Raw genomic sequence first — 18,080 nt, forward strand, 5'->3', positions numbered from 1 at the left:
GCCTCCATTAATGTTGGAACAGAAATACACATGTGGTTTAACTTTCTATGACCTTCTCCCATGAACATCTTTTCAATTTGTTCACAGCTAAAAATAATGCTGTTGCAACTGCTGAGGATTAGGTAAAAGAAAGATTCAATTCAGATTCTGTTTGGCACATCAGGATACAGGTTTTATTAAGATGCGTGTCCTGGCAGTGAGCGATTAATCAAAATCGAAACTTATCACACCCCTTAACCCATGTGTAAGACTTGCTGACAATAAATGTGCAGCTCGTCGTTATTTAACCTGTTCGAATGCATGGCCCTGTTTTACTAATTGAATAGACAATGCATATATAATAAAAATTTTACACCGAATATAGTATCGCAGCACAAGAAGGATAAAGCTGGAATCAGAAAAAGTTTTTTTTCTTTATAAAAACCATAGCCACAGTTTAGTTTGTGTGAAACTTTATTGCCACACAGCGTTGAAGGGATTTGTGGCATTGTTGCTGTAACAAATGTATTGAAATGCCCCGAATAATATATACCAGGTATCTACATTTAAAATATATAATTTGTGGGATTAAAATGCGGGCTGAATTTTTGACTCCTTTAGAATGAAACAAAAAAAAAAAACTATTTATATCATGGTAATACCTTGTCATCTGGCATGAATTGATTAACATTGAAATAAAAAATGATTTACATTTTTTGTTACGATCGGGGATGCGATTGACAAAAAGTCAGGTATTTATGTATTTTAAACACAGGTGCAAAATATTTTTTTTTCCTCTTTTTTATTTTTTTCATTGATACTGAATGATTTTTTTATATGTATAAATACGAAAATAGGCAAAACCATACCCATCCTTTAAGAAAAGTTCATGTCTGTTTCAGAGAAGCAAATAGTTAAATTATACTTAAATAAAAAGACAGTAGAAAAAATGAAATTGCTCTTTTCCAGAAATGTAAAAAAACAAAAAACTTGTTACAAAGGAATTAAGCCAGCTTTAAGGAAAGCTCCAAGCACCATTACCACTGCAGCCCACTGCAAGACCACTACATCATGACAAGAGTGCCATTGTGCAGCCTAACCTTTTAGAATAGTTTGACTTCTTACCTAGAGTCCGCCATCTCCACTACCAGAAGCCCGAAGCTCCAGCTTCAGAGATTGTATAATATCGCTTAAAAGGGTTACTTTAACCCTTTGCAGGAGGGGACCTTTCTGGTGTAATATACCCTACTGGGCACCATAGAGATGCCCCCTCAAATCCATTTACAGTAAAACCTGTAAACGTTTTATACTCACCCTGATCTTGGCAAAGATCCTGGCGCTAATCTGCTGCGCTCCTGACTGGCGTAAGGAAGTTGTAGAGAAGGAGTTATGAAGAAGAGGGAGGGATTTTTTTTTTTTTTTTACATTGAACAAATGTGCAACGAAGGGAGGTGGGAGGGAATGCCCACAGGAAGGAAGGGTAGGAGGGGAGGGATAGCTTTGCCTCCAAGAGGAAGATATCTATGTCTGTTGTCAAGGAGCAGTGTGTGCTGATAACAGGCATACACTATGCCCAGAATTGACATTAGACAATGTCACGTGTGCTAGGGGTGCAACTAGTTTAAAAAAGAATGGCTTAGAATCTTAGAATTGACTGCAGTCAAGAAGGTGCCCCACATGCTTCTAGGAGACACCAAGTTGATTTCTATCATCTCTGACATTGCCTGCTACATGATCCCATCATTTAATTCATCTGGATATATTGTTGTTGATTTCAGACTTCAAAGCAACATTCCCAAGGAGCACTACAAATTAAATATAGAAATGCAAGGGCTGCTTTGCATCTAAGATTGTCTGTCATCTAAAGATTAACCCCTTTATTGGCAGTGATCTAAGCAACACGTGTACTACTTCTGACAGCTAAGTATTGTGCAATTTAAAGTATCTCAATAGACTGCCCTGGTAAATATGTGTTTGTAGAATTGCAGACAAGTGTCTGTTATATTTAGCTACTGGGTGGGGTGGGAGGCTAGATATTGCTGATCCCACTTGGAAGGGCAGCGAAGAGGAGACAAGCCCTTGTGTTAAAACATATCAAAATCATGTCATCTCAGTGAATCTAATCTTGCCACAGTAGATGTCCAAATAATAAGCCCTAGCAGAGTAAACATGAGCATTGTCAGAGCTACATCAGCAACATGCAAATTAATGTCCTAGCCCTATACAAAACAGTGCTTCCGATTGCAAGTCACGTTGGTCAAAATACATGTTAAGAGACATTTGATCTCACAGCACTGATATGGCACGACTAATAATTCAAGGGAATTCATAAGCGACACTGGATTAAAACAAAGCTTTTTTTTGTGTGACCTGAATTTCAGACAGATTAATAAGAGAAAGGGTTGGTTCTCGAGGATGGGATTTGCAAGTTACAGCTGTCCAGCTTCGTTTGACAGACATTCACTCTATGGCCTGTTGATTGAGCAAAGGAGACAGTCTTTCTGATGGTGCATGGAAAAGCAACAAGAGATGATACACAACGTTTGAAACACACAAATAACCGTGTGTGTTTGTGATGGGGAACTCAGAACACCACACTCTTGAAGGCTCTGAGATTCATCTTTTTCTTGCTAACCTGAAGGTTATCTAGCAAGATGGATTGAGAAGAAGACAGGTCAGAACTTTTCAAATGTTTTTCAGCTTGCAGAAAATCTGGCATCCGAGAAGACCGCATTCAACAATGAGAGGTGAGGGGGAAAAAAAATTCACAGAATACTAACCTTTCCCAATACTACAGCAATTTCCTAAAACGTTTCCTGAGATTAAGAAGATAATTCTCCCCAGAGCCTCCAGTAACACAAACCAATATGAGTGTGTGTGTGTGTACAATATGGGCTATGGACATCTGTACAGTGTAAACACTGTGAATGTGCACAAACATAATTACACAAACATAGAAATACATACGCATATTGTAGCATGCACAAATGCACGCATGCACGGTTTTACAATGAATAAAAATGTGGCTTTTCATTTTAACAGCTTAAGACAGCGTGTGTACTTGTTGATATTGAGTTTCTAAATGTTTTAAAAAAAAATAATAAGTGAAAACCAGATTAAGAGTTAAAAAAAAATGCAAAATATATAATATTGAAAAACAGAAATCTGACTTTTTATATATATATATATATATATATTTTAATTTGGAATTTGCTCACGCTTTATATTACAATGTGAAAAAACCTAAAAACATAGAAAACATAGAAGCAATATGAACTCGTTCTTTTTTTATATACTTATATTCAGCTTTCTCCTTTATTTAAGAAAGTATTATTTAATAACATTTAATATGTATAATGTATTTTAATAACATTCAGACTATCTATCCAACAGATATTGTGGATTAGCATGTCCGTAAATGTGCTGAAATATAGGTTTCTCAATTTTGCACTGCATAAAAAAAAAAACAACAACAATATAATGATTTTAAAAATAAATAGTGAAAATAATATGTACACAGACAAATATGCATTTTACAGATTTACAGATGTGTGAAATGTACAGGCCAGAGGGGAATACAGGAGATGACTCAGAACATTATTAATTTTTTTTTCAATTTTTCAACCATGTGTCTCTAAGCATAGCCGGATATGAAATGTTCTCTTTTTTTTTTTCTTTTTTTCTTTTTTTAAACAAGGAAAAAAATTCTTTAGACAATAGTGCTTTTTTTTTTTTCTTTTTTTTTTTTTCTTTTTTTTTTTTCAAAGTCAAAGCTATCTATATCATAGTCATTGACTTTGGGTGTTGTTTAGAAAAAAAGGTATTACATTTCACACTGTGATCCCATGACCTCGTTTATCAGCTTACAAATTTGTCATGACAAGTGTTTTAACCAGTAGAAGGCAAGTTCAGATACTCAGAAGGCTAAGTTAGCTTATTGATATACGGGGACTGTATGCAGAAAGGATAAATTAAACCTAGCAGAATATTTTTTATTTTACAAAAATGCCTTTGGTATAACTGGAAACAAGATATTCTCAGTATTTCTCTTTTTTTAGTTTGTAATACCAAGCTAAAAAAAAAATGTGTGCATTTTGTTCCACAATAAATTCATAATTTTATTATTATTATTATTATTGCCATTTATATAGCGCCAACAGATTCCGTAGCGCTTTACAATATTATGAGAGGGGGATTTAACTATAAATAGGACTATTACAAAAAACTTACAGGAACAAAAGGTTGAAGAGGACCCTGCTTAATCGAGCTTACATTCTATAGGAGGTGGGGTGTAAAACACATTAGGACAGGATTTGATTCAGTGCCATGTTCTTAAATTCTTTGATGGTACATTGTATATATATATATTCAAACTTCTAATGAATTACTGGCATTTTAAGTATTTTTTTATATAAAGTTTATTTTAAATATGAATGAGAGTCAGTATAATTAGTACTCTTATTTTTAAATGAGAGATTAACCCCTTAACGCCGTTACGGCGTTCAATGCCGTTCCGGCTTTAAAGGGCTTTAAAGCCGTTGCGGCGGCATAGAACGCCGTAACGGCTTGCAGCCCCAGGAGGAGAGATGTACTCACCTCTGCCGCGATCCTCTTCTGAAGGGCTGCCTGACAGCCCAGGCAGCCCTCCCCCGGCAAATCAGGCCCCCGGGGGCCATGTGATCGCTCTCAAAGAGCGATCACATGGCCCGCTATAGCTGGCTGTGGATCTGCCAGCAGGGGGACTGTCTAAAAGATTGCTGGTAGGTAGTGTAAAAAAAAAAAATATTAGACAAGTGTAAAATTAAATAAAAAGTATTTTTATATATTATATATATATAATATATATATATACATATTATATATATGTAACGTCATACAAAGTGTATTTTAATATTAATATTAGTATATATATTAATATTAAAATACACTTAGAATGACGTTACATATATATAATATGTATATATATTATATATATATAATCGATATATACACATATATTATATATATATATATATATATATATATACGTATAATTACAATAATAAATAAAAAAATTAAATAAATAAAATATTGAAACAAAATTTAATTCATATCTAATTTCATTCTAACTGTATTTTGTTATTAATATATATATATATATATTGGTAACAAAATACACTTAGAATGACATTCTATATATATCTATCTATATATAAAATACCAATAACCGCAAAAAAAAAATATATATATATATATAGATAAATACATATAATTACATAAAAGATTACATTAGTATACACGTAAAATTTAAATACCTATAAATGCATATATATTAAAATTCTACGTGTATATTTAAATAATCTTTTAACATAATTATGTGATTTAATTAATTAAAATTTGATTGACATGCCTGACAACACAGGGAGAAAGTGCAGAGAATTTAATTCGCAAGCACTATATTTGACCCTGTAACTCTCCAAGACACCATAAAACCTGTACATAGGGGGTACTGTTTTACTCGGGAGACTTCGCTGAACTCAAATATTAGTGTTTCAAACTGGTAAATTGTATTACAACGATGATATTTTAAGTAAAAGTGACATTTTCTGCATTTTTTACAAACGAACGGCACTTTTATGGACTATATTATTGTTGTAATATGTTTTACTGTTTTAAAACACTAATATTTGTGTTTAGCGAAGTCTCCTGAGAATAACAGTACGCCCCATGTACAGGTTTTATGGTGTTTTGGAAAGTTAGAGAGTCACATATAAGGCTTGCATTTCATTTTTTTGACACTGAAATTTGCCAGATTGGTTGTGTTGCCTTTGAGAGTGTATGGTAGCCCAGGAATGAGATTTACCCCCATGATGGCATACCATTTGCAGAAGTAGACAACCCGAGGTATTGCAAGTGGGGTATGTCCAGTCTTTCTTAGTAGCCACTTAGTCACAAACACTGGCCAAATATTTGTTTTTTGCTTTTTTCCACACAAAAACAAATATGAACGCTAACTTTGGCCAGTGTTTGTGACTAAGTGGCTACTAAAAAAGATTAAACATACCCCACTTTCAATACCTTGGCTTGTCTACTTTTTCAAATGGTATGCCATTATGGGTGTAATTCTCATTCCTGGGCTACCACACCATCTCAAAAGTAACATTACTAATCTGGCAAATTTCAATTTGAAAATGGAACGTTCTATATTTGACCCTGTAACTTTCCAAAACACCATAAAACCTGTTAATGGGGGGTACTGTTGTACTCGTGAGACAGTATTATGACATTTGCAGCTAAAATGTGAGGCGGAACTACAAATGTTTTTAAAAAATTAAACTTTCTCACAGTTTTTTAAATTTTATTCATAATAAATTATGTTCTTTAGCTAAATATTTGATATGAAATGAAAGCCATGTTTCTCCTGAACAAAATGATATATAATAAGTGTGGGTGCATTTAATATGAAAGAGGTGAATTACGGGTGAACAGACTAATAGCGCAAATTCCAGTTTTTGTTTACGTTTTGTTTTGATCAGAACGTGTACTATTGACTCCGTCCTGAAAAGGGTTAACCAACACTGCTCTGGATATGCAGGTGATCAAACATAGTCATTAAAACAAAATCTCTGGCAACCCTTTCAGCATTACATTCTTTTGTGCAGCTGTCAATGGCAGGAAGGACATTCAGTGCAAAGGGTTTGTGCTGAGCCTGTCATTCACAAATGTTGTGGTGTCTAAGGCCCTGGAAGTCAGTATAAAGAGCCCACTTATTGTCCTATATTTTCTGTTAGACTTTTTTTTTCCCGATCCATATCCCACATTGAATTGTTATACCGTTTGTTATGACTGAGCTTGTTGATGTTGTTGTGTAATTGTCAGCTCATATGTTATTCTTTGCACAGCAAAATATAGAATATATAATAAAAAAAGAGCAACATATCAAATATTTGTGAGATTACAATATTCGGATTATTGACACATTAAGAACAATTTTAAACCGTTAATGTTTTATTAATGTAAAATAAAAGATGACATGTAAAATAGCCTCTGTGTTCATTTTTTAATGCAAACATATATGTAAATACCGCTTTTCAGTGCATCTCCTGGTTTACTTTTGCTTTGTGGGGGCAGCCATCTTTATATGTTCTTTGCACAGACGCACCACATTTCTGCAAAGGCCATGCTTAATTTGACTGGCTGAAACCAGCTCAGAATACATTTAAATATGTCAAGCAGCTGCACAGAATAACAGAATATTTGAACTCACACGTTCACATTCATGATCTTGGTTACCTGCATGGTGCCTGGTGAGAGGTCAAAGAGGATACTAAGATGGCTACCCACTTGGAGAAAGAGTATGACAGTAGATGCACCGAACAATGGATTTTATATTTATGTTTGCACAAAAAAAAAAACACAATATCAGTAGTTAATAATACATGTAAGCTTTGGTTTAAGAAAAAATAAATAAAAAATATGATGACTGTTTCCTTTAAGATGGATAAAATAACCATGCATGTTCTAACAAATATAAACTGATTGGAATAGTAATTAAACACAATATTGTTATTGTGTTGAAAATTTGTTAGAAGTGGAACGTAATTCTCATTAAGTCTATATTGTTGGCAATAAAATATCTAATTTCCACCTTTTATGACACTGCGTACTGGAGCCTTAAGAAATCTTGTCTCACATCAATTCCTTAACGTCCAAATATTTAACTGTTCATCACAGTTATTTTAGGGTAAAGCGACACTCTGGCAGCATCCATCAATGGTTCAACTTGTGCTGAATACAAGGGTCAGTCTGTGTAGACTTGAGGTCAACTGACCTGATGGGAACTTAAGTAGAACAGCAAGCGGACTCTGCACATCTGACACATGTATTTAAAAATCAAACATTATTTTATGCAAACTAACAATAGACTAAGATATATACTTTAGCCCGTTAAAAAGTTAGCGGAGATTACTAACAATCAGAGGATAGATTTCTGTAACTTTGTGAGTTGTACAATATGTGAACCATTCTTGGACCTGTTAAAGAAGAATGTGTGGCTTTTATACTAGTTACGAACTCCAGTTTGCCAGAATTTTGGATAATTGTGTGATTGTCAGAATTCCCGATTATCAAACCGCAATATAGTCTAATCACTAAACAAACAACTCACAAAGTGGATGGGGTTTGGAGTTCTGTAGTTACTATATGTTTTTTTTTCCTTTGTTTTTTTTTAAAATGGTTAAAAAGTAGAAGTTCTGATTTCTTAGTGTTACACGGATCTTCTTGATCGTTGCATCATGCTTTTATCTGCTGATATTTTTAATAATTTGTAAACATTTACCAACTGTTATAGAAATTACGGTACAGTAAAGGACATTGTTTTTTTAATTCATTGCTATGGCATTGCAGCCAAGTATTTTAGGAAAAGAATCCACAGTACATCTTAGGAGCCCCAAGATAGAAATTAAAATTATAATTGCATTGCATAGTTTAGCAACCAATAAAATAATAAATTTACATTTGGCCTCTTAAACCTCAGTTGGAGGAATTTACAAACATTCCAGAACTTCCTTAAAAAAACTTTCGCCCTGATAAAAGGTATTTCAGCATTTACTGGAGTAAAACGCACAGCAGAGGTAAGTTTAAATTTAGGTTGGTATGGAATCTCTGTGACTGATATCACTCTATTCTGATGTAGGCATACTGGCAACAAAGCCAACATTTGGGCATCATGGAGAAAATCAGGGCAAATCAGTGAAGACCATGGGAGGAGTAAGAAGGACCTAAGGTGGGTGTTACCGAAGCGTAACACCAACCTCTGTAAAAAGATCAGGTTCAAATGAGGGTCAAAAATATTAGAATCATCATCAAATAGTGTTTTTAAAATTGTCAATCCCATGTTAATAAGTTTGTAAACATACCTCTAGAGGCTGTTATTTGCAAAGAAAAAAATGAGTATAATGCACACTCTAATAAAGGGGGAATACTTCCTGTAGGGTCCCGCAGACTGACTAAAGGCTCAGAGAGGAGACACAACATTTTCTCTACTTTCTTGTTTCAAATAAAAAGACTGTCTTTTGGAAGAAAATTCAGGTGTGTCTGGATATTTCCTTTTTTCCATCTAGCGGCTGTAAGACTGACTGCCACTAGAGGCACTATCTCATTGACGTTTTAATTAATGAAAGTCTTCATGTTCCATGTTACTGAAGGCAGTGACTGTTTCTCATTGAAAAAAAATTTGATTCACTGCTTATTTATGAGGCAATTGCTGCACATGTGGTGGATTAGACTACTAATGTACTGGATTAGACCAGAGATCATCCATAAAATGATCTCAGATGAGGAGGAGAAGCTGCTGGGAGGAGACCGTCATGGCACTAAAATAAAGGTAAGTTTAACGGAGGTTTATTGTTTTACAAGGCGGTGGGGGGTGCTGGATCTAATAGTACTATGGAACATACTAGCATTAAAAATACATATATTTATTTTTAATGTTAGAGTGGTTCCTTAAACAATACTAATCAATCAGTACTGATTTTAACCACACTGCATACACTTCTGTAAAGTTAACCAACTTTATTTAGCGGTGACTTAATAAAGTTGAAGTATTTTAAAGAGCTGTAAAAAGAATATCCAATAGTATACATTAATGTTTGAGCTACTTATTCGCTGGCAAGACAATGTTGAATTCCCAAAGTTATCTAGAAATGATTAAGATCATATGTGCACTCAGCTGTGTGGAATTTCTAGTTGGCCAAACCAGAATAAAATTTCATGTGTAGAAATAAATGTTTACTATAAATTATTCTTAACGGCTTGGTCTAATCTACACTGTGTATTTTATATAGGTGGACTGATATTCACTATAACTTTCATGGTGGCACTGCACGTGGCATGGGGATGTCCAGAGAGCTGCTTGTGCCAGACTTCTTCAAAAATCGTTGACTGCAGTTCCCGAGGGCTCCTTGAAATTCCAAGTTACATACCTTCACAAACACAAATACTGTATTTGCAGGGTAACCAGATTCGAATTATCAATCACACAGCATTCACAAATCTTCCTGGACTGAAAATTTTAGACTTGTCTAATAACTCTATATCAATAGTATCGCCGAATGCGTTCCACTCACTTCGGTCTCTACAGATCTTAAACTTCACCAACAACATCATCCTTTATCTTGAAAATCAAGTCTTTGTTTCCCTCATGGACTTAAAAGAGCTAGACTTATCCTTAAACAGACTCTTTGCTTTGCCAGAATCTTTGGGAAACAGCACAAGGAATCTGACCTTTCTTGGAGTAAAACAAAACCAACTACAAAGAATTGACAGATCACTGCTGGAGTCATTCATGAATCTAAAGGTTTTGCTTGTCCAAGGAAATCCATGGCATTGTAACTGTCATGCCATAGGCCTCAAACTATGGCTGGAGAACTTTTTATATAAAGGTCAGTGAAGCAGTCAATTAAATCACTAGTCTTAAATGAAATATGGGATAAATAGATAGATAGACAGACAGACAGACACATCTTTCATGTTCTGACCAGTTACTCATTAACCAATTGAATTCAAATCACTATACCACAAAATTTAAATATACCACATTATCATAGTTGCATAAAAGGTTGCATGAGGATTATAATTATAGGTGTCCCTCTAAAACTTAAAGCGGCACTGTCATGCCTAACTTACCTTTACTCAATCGCTTCCTCTTCTCTCCCTCTCTCAGGATCTGTTCTTCATTTCTTCCTGTCTGCTCTAGTTTTCATTAAAACATAAGACGAATAGGGACTATTTTGTCTTATGTATTTTTCCTACACTTGACCAGCTTTGACCAAGGGGAGGAGCAAAGTCCGCTCCATTTCCTGTGGTCAAAGCAATTTTCCCACAATTCTCACCTTTCTCCTGCTGTTTCATTCGGCGTTCGAATACCAGTGTAAAAGGGTGCTTAAAATGAGTAATACCGGTGAAAAGGACATTTAAAAAAATAGAGATGACTACTACATTTTCCCACAGTGTAGAAAATGCTAAACATTTTCATTATTGTGTAAATTAGTATCACTGGTGTTCAGTTTAAGAATAAAAATCCATTTTGCTAAATCGGCTTCTTTTAATTTAACATAATATTGTAAATGATCTGTTAGTGTATACACATGTCACTATTCAAGAAACAGTAGGAGCAGATATTCCAAACATCACATTTTCACAGCTCATCAGCCAAGAATTTAATTGATTTTTTTTTTTTTTTACTTTTTTTCTTTGGAAGATTGAATTTCATATATTAATTCACAGCCCATGTTAAAATGTTACTACAATATATTACTCAGGATGACTTATCTCCAGACAGCATGAAATGCTAAAACAGTTATCTAAAATGTAACTTCATAATATTAAGCAGCAATAATGTTCGTCTTTCAAAATAGACACAGATGTTTGTATAATTTCATAAAATATGCAATCTTCAAAAAACATATATAGATTCATTTCAAACTCCAGTAACTGCATTTCAGACAATTTTTTGCTTATAAAAACAAAACAGTGATAAATAAATGCATAATGCATTTAATACAATAAGTATGTTTGTTTCCATTAGCTATTTAAAGAACCTACAAGAGAGTTTTTGTAACAAGAGAGTTTTGTATCCACAAACTGGGACACATTTAAAGTGAACAATATTTTATAGTTATCAAAGTAATCTACATTGCTCAAAAATTTAAACATTTAAAATAAATCTAAAAGTGTAGTAATTTGGGAGATTTTAATCTCAATGGTGTGGTTCTCTAGTCCTGTGCAGATGAAAACAGTAAAATACTGAAGGCTTCATTTCGAGTTTTGACTTTTTCCCTCTGTTTTTGACATTATGCATGAACTGCAAAGTGATTGTATTTTGTCAAATGACTGTCTCTGCACAGTGTCTATGTTCCATCTGTTTAAGATTACAACCATGGATTTGACAACAGAATTATGGAACCAAACAATACAAAAAATCTGATTAATAACAAGGATTCTGAAAAATAAGTTGAATGTATATATATATATATATATATATATATATATATATATATATATATATAAAATTTATTTTCTCACCCCTCCTGGGTCGTATGTCAATTTTTTATTATATATAGTAATATATACAATACATATATATATATATATATATGAATGAAAAAGAGATGCACTCACAGGTCTTGATAAAAAAATATCGGTATTTCATTCTCCAGACAGGGTACACATTATCCGATCGACGTTTCGACCCCTTAGGGTCTTCCTCAGGATCCTGAGGAAGACCCTAAGGGGTCGAAACGTCGATCGGATAATGTGTACCCTGTCTGGAGAATAAAATACCGATATTTTTTTTATCAAGACCTGTGAGTGCATCTCTTTTTCATTCATATATATACCACAACGTGGGATAGCACCTAGGCATCTCTATGAATTGATTAATTATTTGTTTTTGAAAGGGTGAGTGCCAAGATACATACTTTTTATATATATATATATATATATATATATATATATATATATATATATATATATATATATATACCACAAAATGAGAGCACTCACTGGATTTAGTAAATCAATTCAAGTGGTTTGTATTTACGATAGCATAAAGTCATCAACATTTTGACCGTCTAGCGGCGATAAAGACTGCAAGAGGGTCGAAACGTTGATTACATTTATGCTATTTATATATATATATATATATATATATATATATATAATCTTTTTGTACAAACATTTGTTTAGAATTGAATGAAAACTTCTAAGTAGCTACTCAGCATTTTGATTTAAATATGCAATTTTGGTTATTTCTTACAGGTTTTGTAAATTAACCCTACATTTCACAGTCAGCACCATTAATTACTGACATGTCACATGCCTCATAACTTTTCCTTGAAAATAAGAGGAACTGTGGCTTTAATTCATCATCATGCATTGTACCCCTCAACATTGCAGTCCAAAAATAGCAAACTTTGGAGAATTTACACATTTAGCAAGTTTGACCAAAAATGTGTTATTCACTTGGAATTCTCGTCAATTCGCACTTGTCAGTTTTCCATCCTTACAGTTTCAATTTTATGAGCACCATTCAGTTTGGTAAACTTTACATCTATGCACCAGGATGCATTTTGAAACTAAGGAAAAGCAAAGTATACCCTTGATAATTAAAATATATTTATTTATTGTTCATTAAAATAATAAGATTCAATATAATAAAGGCACCATACAATTAAATTACACTTGTTCTTTAACACACCAGAAAACATTGTGATTTCTATTTAAAATGCATTTTTGGGCAGACATACCTTTTTTTATTATAAAAAAGTATTTTATGTTTTTATTTATCTACAATAAATGATTTGCAATCAGGATTAATTTGGAATTATGAGATGCATTTTTGTGGAAGGATTTATTTTTTTTAACTTTTTTCTTTGTGCAAGTAAAAAAAAGCCCTGTGGTTCTATTAATTTATTAAATAGAGTATTATTCTCTTTTGTTAGCACCACAAATTATAGCACGGAGCCTACACAGCAAAGCCAATTATTTAACGTATTTTGGCAGCAACAGTTTTGTATTTTCTCTGGTGGGTCTGCCCATAAATAAAGAGCTTCATTAAACAAAAAAATACTCAGATCCAAATATATTTCATATCCAGAAGGCTACATAAAAATGTACAGCACGGAGGGAAGTAGGACGTATGCCTAAAATATCTGTATTCCCTGCCAGGTACATGGTTTTTGTCCATATCTCTGTGTCAAATAACACTTTATCTGATATCTTTCAGTTATTAGATGATATGCAGGCATTTAAATGTTACGCTGAAAAAAAAAAATAAAAAAATAAGAAGAAATATATATATACAGTATGTAATTGCTATGTCAATGCACCACCCATTGTCAATGATTTATCTTCTGTCATAAAAAGTATGATTTTTTTTTTTAATATACATATGTTAATAAATGACTTGCAAAATGGTGCTAACATAGCCAAGTTTGTAAAAATCTCCAAACCAGTAAAGTTAAAAATTCTCTTAAATTTAGTTATATTGGACTAAAATGTATAAGTCAGGTTTTAACTCAGAGCTACTCGCTATTAAATTAATAGATCAATATGGGGATATTGGGGTGAATACCTAAAAGTGCTATTTTTCATGCCACTTGGTCTTATGTTCTTTTCAGGGGGAACAATTGATGAGCTAATCTGTAGCACACCAGAGAACCGGAAAGGGAATGACCTTCTAGCAATTCCCTTTGAAATGTACAAGGGATGTCCACCTATATCTTCTCCATATCTAATGGCCAACATTCATCATCACAATGCTGAACATAGAAGTAATGGCCGGCATCATCTGGACCAGGCAGATGGCATTGTCCATCCTGAATGTGAACCAAAGCCCAAACCCCGACCAGTCAGTTTGCGACATGCCATAGCCACTGTTGTAATCACTGGAGTTGTCTGTGGAATTGTATGTCTAATGATGTTGGCAGCTGCGGTGTATGGTTGCGCTTATGCTGCAATTATGGCTAGATACCACAGAGAACTTAAGGAAGTGGAGCATTTGGCCCCGGCAGGGGAGCATGGGAGTGCAGAAGAGAGAGAACCACTTGATAGGTCCTTGGCTTGATATCTGTTTGCCAATGGTTTTTTAGATGTTAGCAAAAAAAATGTAAAGAGATGAATTTTGTAAGTTAGTGGAAATTGAAAAAAAACAATTAACTTTAAACTTTGTACTTTGCAACATGATATCATTTGCACAAATACCATGTGCTTATTTTTATGCCAAAAGGTAATATAATACAAGGGCTTAGTTTTTAGATAAATTATGTTTGTTTTGCAACTATTTTCTTGTAGTCTTGTACAGTTGTGGAATAAATAATGCATGTTTAAAGTGTTCATTTAGACATTTGCTTCAACCAAGATGTGTAATTTGATTCATAATTTATACAAAATGTGTCCACCTGGGGACAACCTATTCTGAATTTTTACTGTCCCTTCAATTTACCATATTTTTTTATTTAGAAAAATTCCAATACATAAGACAACAGACTATGCTAAAATATAGCTATTAGTGATGCCCCGAACAGTTCGCCGGGAACCGTTCGCTGGCGAACATAGGGTGTTCGCGGTTGCGAACACGCGCGATGTTCGGTCCGCCCCCTATTCGTCATCATTGAGTAAACTTTGACCTTGTACCTCACAGTCAGCAGACACATTCCAGCTAATCAGCAGCAGACCCTCCCTCCCAGACCCTCCCACCTCCATGACGAATAGGGGCGGACCGAACATCGCGCGTGTTCGCAACCGCAAACACGCTATGTTCGCCGGCGAACGGTTCCGATGAACTGTTCGGGACATCACTAATAGCTATCATCTTGTACTTGATTAAAAAAAAGTGCAACAAAACTCTACAAGCTCAGAAAACATACAGTGGAAATAAAAAAAATGCTACTAATGTGTATCATGTAAATAACCCAATTCAATATGGAAACATTTATCAGCATAATTTATTCTGTATGCGGTCATTAGAAATATTGAGTAGTGAATGTTGTTATCAACATAGCACATGTTGCTAACTCAATCTAGAAGAAACATCTGGAAGACACAGCCCTGAAAATATCTACGAGGGATAGAGAGTAAACTTTGCATTTAATGACATACTCATCTTGCAATGATCCACCACTGACAGTGACTAACAACCAGAGTATAGGCATAGTGCACGATAACTCTCAGTGGCTTAACCAAAGTACCACTGTGAAGGTCGATGGGCGTGCTAGTCCAATTTAGCAAAGTACATCAAAGGATTCATGTTAATAGTAACAGAAATGACAAAGGGTTTGAAAGACACGTGCTGTGCATGTGTCGTGAATTAGCCTCAGAGTACAATCTTTGGAGGGTTGGTGGTTGCCCAACATCATACTAAGATGTTAAAGGCAGGAGTTATGCTCTGTTTGGCAACTCACAAAAAAAAACTGTACATTTTGCTTTGCTATTATTAAAAGTGAAGACTGCTGACATAACGTAACAGATGTGAAAAATAATTGAGGGATTTATTAATGAAGCTGGTGACTGTGTAGAATTAACATGGGAATTGCACTTTTGGTTATAAAAGTTGAGCTAGAAAATGTTATCCATTTTGCCTATTTTACAATTTCTTTCAATGTGCCACAATTCCCAGTTTATGAATGAATCAATGTAGATATGCTGGTTTATTCTTAATTCTACAAGCAGTTACTAAAAACAAGCGACATTAGTTACTGTCATTATGTTTCTATTATATAGGACTAGTTTTGTCCTCACACTTAAAGCAACACACGTAATGCACGTGTCATAGGTTCTCAACGTTTCTCTATTAGGCCCAATTCATCCGTAAAGATGATCTCAGAAAAAGCCTACTGGCTGCCCGATGGAGTCCATTTTGGCACTGGATTACAGGTAAGTTTAAAGGCTTTTTTTTAAAAAACTTTTTTATTTTAAAAAGGGAGGCAGTTAAATCTAAACAAAAAGAAAAAAATTAAGTTAATCATAAACATATTTATTAAGCTTCTTTAAGTTATAATGTGTTCATGATTGTTCAGACAACTTCTTATCTTCGTGAATCTAACTGTCTGGCAACAGTCTAGATCCAAAGTTGTGACTCCAGGACCAGGGTCAGCTGAAGGCCACTGCCTATCAACAAGTACCCAATACAACCTGTTTATTTCTGTTTGAAATGTGTCACTTTACTCCCTAAGAACAAGTAGAAAGTAAAGGCTACACATTTCAGAAGTGACAGAAGCAAAGACAGTGAGGTAATAGCTGTACAGCTCTGACACTGGGACAAAGGATCCTCCACTGATGGATACCTGCACTAGACTTGTGCACTGTGGAACCAATTTGGCGATATTTTGGTTCGGCTCTGCCAAATTTCGTTAACAAAGAAAGATTTAAGAAAATAAACCAAAAGACACGAAAATTGACCACCCTGTACTGCAAAGTAGTAGACATCCACTAGAGATTAAGTTATCCCTGGCAGGTAATTATTACAGTTTATTAAAAACTGCAATAATTACCACTGAAAAGTTAAAGGACTTCGGACACTGCACCAAGACCACTTCAGTGAGCTGAAGTGGTCTGGGTGCCTATAATGTCCCTTTAACCTTTTATAGCACATGTGAGTTTAACACATAAGCCATACATTTGGCAGGTAAAATTTTAATTTTAGTTTTATGATATTGGTAATATATGACATAGATGGCATCATGTGTAGCAGTATTTTTATAGCAACAAAAAAAAAAAAAGAAGAAATGCTACTGGTTGTAAATAAAGGTCAGAAAGGGCACTGTTTGTTACCAAACAAAACTTATTAATTTTTTTTTTTCAATTCTTTATTTTTGTTGTGCAGGTAAGGTACATGACATTTCAAACACCCCAACAGCGTACATATATATTCATATAGATTGAGCAGTGGCATGAGTGCGTGCACATTTTTTTTTTAAATACAAACAATAAGAGTAATAGGAAGAACAAACATTGCAAGAGATCACAATAATAATAATTATGCATCATGAAGCACAGGTTTAGGTTAGATATGCATGAGTAATCATCTGCAGAGTAACGAGATATAACGTGCATAGATGCATTGTAAAGTTTAAACACAACAAACCAATTAAGCATAGGGTATGAGGAATAACCACTAATTGTAAAGTTTGATATCGAGAAAACACCCTTAGCTAGGCTGATTAAATATGATAAACGCGGTAGGCATGGTTTAAACAGTATGTGTATAGTTACATGCTATGTATACAGAAGTGGCTGCGTACACCACTAGGGTCGAGCCCTACATCGCGAGGGTATCTATATTATTCCATTTCACACAGGTGGTATCCAAAACATATATGTTTAGTTAGACACATATTACCCCGGGCCCAGACACGTCAGTGTAACCCTCCCCTGCCCCAATTTAAGGTACAGCATTATCAGTGACAGATCCCCGCAGTCCCGGTCTTAGAGCATGTGAAAAACAGAGCAGTTTAAGTGCTATACAACGCCGACATGCTAGGTGATTCACATATGTGAAACCATATTTACACGTGGGATAGTCATTATAGAGTAAACCTCATGTTGGTCGTGTTCGCCTGGTA

At 34.4% G+C, this 18,080-nt stretch overlaps 2 protein-coding genes across 2 annotated transcripts in view; one reads left to right on the forward strand and one right to left on the reverse strand.

Moving 5' to 3' along the window:
• Nucleotides 1-18,080, reverse strand: part of CACNA2D3 (calcium voltage-gated channel auxiliary subunit alpha2delta 3) — an 868,261-nt gene that overhangs the window by 184,888 nt on the left and 665,293 nt on the right. The gene's annotated exons all lie outside the window — the stretch shown is intronic.
• Nucleotides 2,044-14,853, forward strand: LRTM1 (leucine rich repeats and transmembrane domains 1). The gene is made up of 3 exons (XM_063426900.1): nucleotides 2,044-2,726; nucleotides 9,804-10,400; nucleotides 14,139-14,853. The coding sequence occupies exons 1-3, from the start codon at nucleotides 2,669-2,671 to the stop codon at nucleotides 14,582-14,584; spliced, it is 1,101 nt and encodes a 366-aa protein (XP_063282970.1). The 5' UTR covers nucleotides 2,044-2,668; the 3' UTR covers nucleotides 14,585-14,853.

This window comes from Pelobates fuscus, chromosome 7 (assembly GCF_036172605.1).
Source record: "Pelobates fuscus isolate aPelFus1 chromosome 7, aPelFus1.pri, whole genome shotgun sequence".
In the NCBI taxonomy this organism is placed as follows: Eukaryota; Metazoa; Chordata; class Amphibia; order Anura; family Pelobatidae; genus Pelobates; species Pelobates fuscus.